A 7,096-nucleotide genomic window follows, 5' to 3' on the forward strand; every position below is an offset into this window, starting at 1 on the left:
TGTGGTACGGGGTCTCTGTATATGTGTGGAGAGGACTGCCTCTAACCAGATGTCAGATACCCTCTTTGTACTGTTTGGTTTCCACAAACGTGGCTGGCCTGCGAATAAGCAAACCTTGGCCAGATGGATTAGAAAGGTGATAAGCTTAAGCATAAGCGCAGGCTAGACTCCCAGCTGCTGCAGCTATTAATGCCCTTTCTACTTGGTCTGTTGGACCTTCTTGGGCGGCCCGTCGTGGGGCATCCGCTGAACAATTGTGCAAGGCGGCTACATGGTCCTCAGTGAACACGTTTATTAGGGTCTATGCCTTTGATACTTCCGCCTCCAAGGATGCTTCCTTTGGACGCTGGCTTCTCATACCCGCTAAGGTGCGTCCCCTCCCTTGAGGAACTGCTTTAGGACATCCCTGATGTATTACTTGTGAAATACCAGTGTACCCCGCTGCAGGAAAGGAGATTTATGGTAGAATTACCATGGTTAAATCTCATTTTGCGAGGTACACTGGGTTCCACAGAGTGCCCACCCTGACTCACTTAGCTTCTTTGCGTTTGTATGGCCTTAGCCGCTAGTCCCTTCTCATGTCGTGAGAACGTGGTTCTATGTGACTAACATCTGCCTTCTCTTTTACCTGCTTCTGCATTGGACTGGTTAACAAAATTGAGCTCACAGTGCCTGGAGGCGGGGTTATAGAGGAGGCCCCGCAATGCATCCTGGGACACTCTAAAGCTTTAGCCTGTTGGTGCCTGAGCTTTAGCCTGTTGGTGCCTCTGGATCAAGATCCATCTCTACACCCCGATGTATTCCCTGTGGAACCCAGTGTACTTTGCAGAAAGAGATTTAACTATGGTAAGTCTACCATAAATCTCCTTTTTTCTTGCTTTATTCCCACTGTAGATCTATGCCCCCCTTCCACTTGTATCTGTATTTTACTTGAACTCGTAATTGTAAGAAATTAGACGGACTAAAATGTGGCAGAGATTAAAATAAAGTGCTCATTATTTTCTGTGATATTTTTTTTTTTTTTTACTGCTAACAACTATTTTACATTTCCGCTTTTCAGCGACAACAACTGGGAACTGGTGTGGAGATGGAAATTGCTCGGTTGCTGGAAGAAAACACAGAAATTCTTAAATTTGGGTACCACTTTACACAGCAAGGTCCACGGACAAGGGCGGCCGCTGCTATAACAAAGAATAATGATCTTGGTAAGCTGGGAAATGCTTGATACTCCTGTAAAAGTGCATTTTAATTACACAAATGTTTTTAGTGTGCCTTTATCCTGTGCTGGTCCCACAAAACCGTGTTGGATGAGGAAACATAGGGCAGAACAACCCAATGTATTTCTACAAATGGCATATATAAAACTACCGGGTGGTCTTCAGGTTGCCGGCGGCCGGGCTCCCGGCGACCATCATGCCGGTGCCGGAATCCCGACTGCCGGCATACGGACATCTTTTCTCCCTCTTGGGGGTCCACGACCCCGCCGGAGGGAGAATAGACAGTGTCACGCGCCACCGTGCCCGCAGTGTGGCGAGCGCAGCGTGGCGAGCGCAGCGAGCCCACAAGGGGCTAATTTGCGCTCGCCCAGCTGTCGGTATGCCAGCGCCGGTATGCTGGTCGCCGGGACCCCGACCACCGGCAAACCATACTACACCCAAAACTACCAGCCAGATATGTAAAATCATCACTGCAAGCAAAGGTGTTCCAGATCTGCTTAACCTTGATTAAATAATACCAGCATCCTTCCTTGATCCTTATAGCAAGTGTGTTCTTGGTATATACGGAAAAAAATTTTAGTTATTTTTTTAGCACCTGACATACAGTAAGAAGGAGAGCGATCAAGTTCCTGGTCATTCAAGTCTTTCCAAATGTTTTTATTGTGCACTGACAACAGATTTTCAGTGAGGATCACAGACCCCTATTTTTATGGCAGCCCAAGCCGCATTCTTATTCTGTACATCATGCGCCAATGCAACTGGGTGCATGACAAGTTACTTGCCAAGTTCTACTTGTAAATTCATTATGCCAGAATTTTGTTCTTCATTAAATGTCTTCCACATAGCAATTGGTCACCAACTACCATTTAATTAGAATTGGAGACTTTTTTCTTTAACATGTATCAGAAAATCTAATGATAGCTTTATATATTATATTCTTTAGAATAGTAAAACAGTTCTGTAGAACGTTCATGCCCATAGAGAGCTGTTTTACCATGGTAATCTTGAGACCGCTGTGATCAGAACTCTGCCAGGTCTTTTCTTCTGACGTCTTTTCTTCCCCCTCTTACATTTCTCAGTGTGGAGTTTACGAGTACTTGTTACTTCACCTCTACCGGCATCTCATCGAGGCTGACTCCGCAGTGACACACAGGTTCTAGTGCTGGGAATACATTGTCTATTTCCATGCTTGTTTCATCCGTGTTGTCCATTGCACGTCTGTTTTTTTAAATATCTTGTTTCATTCATTGGCCGGAATTACATGCCAGTGACATGTATTTGTTGGTTGCTCACTACATATGTATAGTGATACACGTATCTCACTTGTGTGGTGTGTATTTGTAAATGCTAATGATGTTGCTTGAGTTTATATCTGTTTGTTAGTCATCTAATAGCATGACACAACAGTTGTTTAAATTTAATACACAAAAGTTGCCACAAGTATGTTACTAATGCAGCTTGCAATAACTTGATGTCTGTCGTATAGTAAAATACTCCAACAGTAACCAATTAAATATACCCATGAAGGAGAATTCCAGGCAAATAAAACATTCCCAAGAAAGCTCCATTCTTCCCCACTGGCAAAACAAAAATGATCCAGGGGCCGGAAGATTGACTGATTGATTGAGACATTACTCATCCTGACTGGTTGACATTTCAGACATAAACGCCCAGTACAGAGGCAGCATTGAATGGTGGTGTGTATAAAGGGGGAGGGGAGGGTTGCATCTGATCAGGAAAGAAATGGCAGCTATTAAGTCACTACGTCACCTGTGTTGTCAACCAACCTTTGCAGATTTTTTTATTATTATTATTTTAAACTTCTTTAGGCTTTAATGCTTGAAATGACCACTGCTGAAGCATGCAGGTCCTGGCATTGGACTGCCATGGTGTTTGCCAGTTGGGCTGGTGGGATATTGATCAGTTTTATTTCCCAGCAGTTTTCCATTGTTTTCTTTCTCCCAGAATATGGTTTTGGTAATACTAGAGTTATAGCTCCATGTTCATGGAAAGATAAGACCGGAACAAGAAGTAAGGTAAAATCTGCATGTAGTGTGACATGTTGAGAGTTAGGGATGGCCATTGACAATTGATGGTTCATAAACATTTGGAGGAAACCATCTGTGGTTTCCTCCAAATGTTTACCATCGATTGGGAAAGTCTGGGGGCAAAATCTTATGGCTTTTAGGTACACTATGCATGTATGGCCGCAATTTCTACTCCTTTAAAAAAATAAAAAATAAAAATGTGATGGTTTCTTCCCGATTGTTTTAAACAATCTACCATTGTTAACCCATAGAGGGCCATCGCTTATGTGAATAGTTAGTCTTTCACAGATGTGATGGAATCTCTACGCAGAGTGTTCTAGTTGAGACTGTTGCAAACAGCGAGAAGATACTTCTAATAATATAATTTTATATTATCCCAGATTGTCATGGATATAAAAGCTGAGAATTGAAGTTGACAAATGGTGGTTGCAGCATTTCTCTTTGTTATATCGGTGTTTATCTGCAATATCTTCTTGTTCCCATGTCCTACTAGTGGCTTTATGGATAGATTGTAGGTCACTTTGTTGTGTAACAGTTATGGTAGCCAATCCCGGGATCGGCGGGATCCCGGGATTTAGGCCCAAAAATGGCCGGGATTCAATCCCGGGGATTGAGGGATCAGCGTTGAGCGGCCACAGGACGCTCAGACGCTGCCGGGCTTCCTCTTTCAGGGTCCCCAGCGCAGCGTGAGAGGTCACGCTGCCCTGTCAGCCGCTGCTGGGAGCCGCCAGCAGCGATTAACGGATGTTCCCCTCCCGCCCGCCCTCGGTATATGGTGAGTTATATGTGCAGGGTGGGGTGGGGCAAGGGGGGCGGCCACCTAGCTAAAAGCCAATCCCGGGAATCCCGGGATTGGCCATTTTTTAATCCCGATACCCGGGATTGAAAAAATGGCCCGGGATTGGCTTCCCTAGTAACAGTGCTGCTGGTGAGGGGAGAAATGCAGCAAGCAACTGGAAATTATGTCTGTTCCTTCTAAAACTTGCCCACTTTTTATGGAAGAGATTGCTAAAAGACTTGTTAGTAATCCATATCTTTTTTTTCTTTCTTTCTTTTTTTTTGTGCTCAATTTGCAGTTCGTAAGCGAAGAGTGGAAAGCGACCACGATGCAACTTTATTTTAACATGAGAACATTCTTTGGAGATTTCAAGATCATTGGTTCATAATGAGCTGTGTTCGGGCGTTATAGTCTCCGACTTCATCTGGCTGGGAAGAAGGGAAGATACTGGAAAACGGCAAACCATTATCTGATCATTCTTTTCACTCTATTATGATATACCTTGCTTTTTTTAAATCTAATTTAATTCTAAATCTAATTGTAAACTGAAGAGCCATATATATCGGATAATTGCAATTCTAAGACTGTAACCTACTTATTTCTGGAATGATATAAATACCAGTCCTTGTCCAATAGTCACTGTTCGGAAGGCCACAACACAGTAGCGTCAAGGGAGGTAGATTCTAGGTGGACGGTTTAGGCGTAGTTGTATGTAAAAAGGGAATGTCTAAGTTGCAGTAGTGTTTTTGTACTTTTAAAATACCTAGTGACAAAAAGGAATCTAGAATGCTGATTACACCAATACAAAAACTGTTACTGTAGTGGTACCGTACACACTGCAATTTGTATGGGTTATTAGGTCATTCTAGACCAAATTGGACGGAAATTGCTAAGTGTGTGTGCCACTTTCCCAGTCTGAATAGATTGGACGCGACTGATTGGTCCTGATAACCGTGTGCAACACATCAGTGTTCTGTGGCCACGGCAGGAAACCTTCTGAGCTGTTTGGATGGCCACCTATCAAATGGGATCCGGTCTCTAGGTCGACAGTGTCTAGGTCGACCACTATTGGTCAACATGGTTTCTAGGTCCACAGGGACTCTAAGTCAACATGACAAAAGGTCGACATGATTTTTTTTTTTTTTTAAATGTCTTTATTTCTTTTTAACTTTTTCATCGTTTACGATCCACGTGGACTACAATTGGGAACGGTAACCTGTGCCGAGCGCAGCGAGGAACCTTGCCCGAAGCATGTCAAGCGAAACGAGCCATGCAAGGGGACACTGTGCACTAATTGGGGTTCCCCATCATTTTACAAAGAAAACGACACCAATTTTTTTATTAAACTCATGTCGACCTTTTTTCATGTCAACCTAGAGTCCCTGTCGACCTAGGAACCATGTCGACCTACTTACTGTCGACCTAAGTCTATTCTTTTTAACATACCACACCCCTATCAAATGACTGTATCTGTTTATTGTTAGTATTTGTGGCCATAATGGAAACATTTGGTAGCTCACAACAGCGGGATTGCAGTGTGTGGAGATCTGGTTTTCACTGACATCTAAATAGACTAATCCCTGTCAAATGATAGATGACAAGGTACATAGACCTAGAAACAGAAGATATCTAGAAGTGCTTTAGTTGATGTGGATGGAAACTTTTAATTATACTACCAAGCACTCCACTGGGGAGCTGTTTTTTTATTAAACCACTTCTCCCTCTAAATATTTTCTTTACTATAGAAAAGGTGGGTTCTTTAGGGATGTATCTACATTTATATTGTTTTTCTTTCTTTTCTTTAGTAATATGCTGTAAATATTCTTTTTGTTTTGAGGACATATTGAAGTTCTGCTATGTCTTCATTTATGCAGTCTGTACAATGGAGCTATTCACCATTTAGCTCACTTATTTCAGGGAAACAAAATGAACCAAATATCCCATCCTAGGTAATTATAGAACTTTGGGGCAGATTTATTAAGCCTGGTGAAGTGATACATTGCACAGTGATAAAGGACCAGCTAATCACATCCTAACTACCATGTCACCAGCTGGGTTTGAAAAATGACAGTTAGGAGCTGACTGGCTGGTGCTTTATCACCTTCAACTTTATCACTTCACCAGGCTTAATAAATCTGCCCCTGAGTAACCTGCTTATGTGTTAACCTCATGCCTGTAAATTTTAAACAACACTTCTCAGTTGAAATCTACTCTTGAATTAAGGGATAGCCATATAATATAGCCATTTCGCTATATAGCGTACATTGTTGAAACTCCTTGTTTATTTTAATAGCTATGTGAGTAAAATTACATTTACTTCCTTTATCATTCCTAATTTAGATGCTGAAATGATGTACATTGGCTGTATCTTATATTGTATTTTTGTAATAGTGTACAAGTCATTAAAGGGTGCCAAACACTGTATTCTTGTGGTATAAATTCTTATGTAATATACATATTACTTTTGTTCCTCAAAGAGCCCTTAATGTTTTCAGCATTTATAAATAAAACATTTTTTTTTTTCCAATAAGTGTGTACTGTGCTCTCTAGAGATAGTGTTTGCTAAGCAACAATAACACCACAATAATTTCCCAAAATAGGAAATAAACATTTATTATCTGGATTGTAAAGTGTATCTAAGCTACCATCATAGCTTGCTTACACTAGCTAATTTGGGAAGGAAAGATTTCTGAATCCTAAATACAGAGAAGTTCTCATACCTTTAATATGGGGGGGGGGGGGAATCACATCCTCCCTGGGGGTATGGGTCGTTGGGTCGACAGTCATTGGGTCAACCATAGAAGGTCGACATGCATTAGGTTGACAGGGGCAATAGAGCAACATGGTCATTAGGTCAACATATGTACTAGGTCGACAGGTCTAAAGGTCGACATGGGTTTTTGGGCTTTTTTGGTGACGTTTTCTTCGTAAAGTGATGGGGAACCCCAATTAGTGCACCGTGTCCCCTCTCATGGCTCGCTCGGGCAAGGTGCCTCGCGCAGGTTACCGTTCCCAATTGTAGTCCACCTGGATCGTCAAGTATGAAAAGGTCC

The 7,096-nt window shown here is 42.2% G+C and overlaps 1 protein-coding gene across 3 annotated transcripts in view; it reads left to right on the plus strand.

Annotated features, from left to right (window-relative positions):
- The window catches only part of LOC134932055 (tropomodulin-3-like), a 282,067-nt gene extending 275,600 nt beyond the window's left edge, over positions 1 to 6,467 (plus strand). For 2 of the 3 annotated variants that reach the window (XM_063926090.1, XM_063926089.1), the window contains exons 9-11: positions 1,061 to 1,205; positions 2,297 to 2,370; positions 4,342 to 6,467. In XM_063926090.1, coding sequence (XP_063782160.1) covers positions 1,061 to 1,205; positions 2,297 to 2,352 — 201 coding nt within the window. In that variant the 3' untranslated portion in view covers positions 2,353 to 2,370; positions 4,342 to 6,467. The remainder of the gene's footprint in view (positions 1 to 1,060; positions 1,206 to 2,296; positions 2,371 to 4,341) is intronic. The other variant, XM_063926091.1, reaches the window with a different exon arrangement.
- Positions 6,468 to 7,096: the final 629 nt, after the last annotated feature.

The sequence above is a fragment of the Pseudophryne corroboree genome, chromosome 6 (genome assembly GCF_028390025.1).
Source record: "Pseudophryne corroboree isolate aPseCor3 chromosome 6, aPseCor3.hap2, whole genome shotgun sequence".
Lineage (NCBI taxonomy): Eukaryota > Metazoa > Chordata > Amphibia > Anura > Myobatrachidae > Pseudophryne > Pseudophryne corroboree.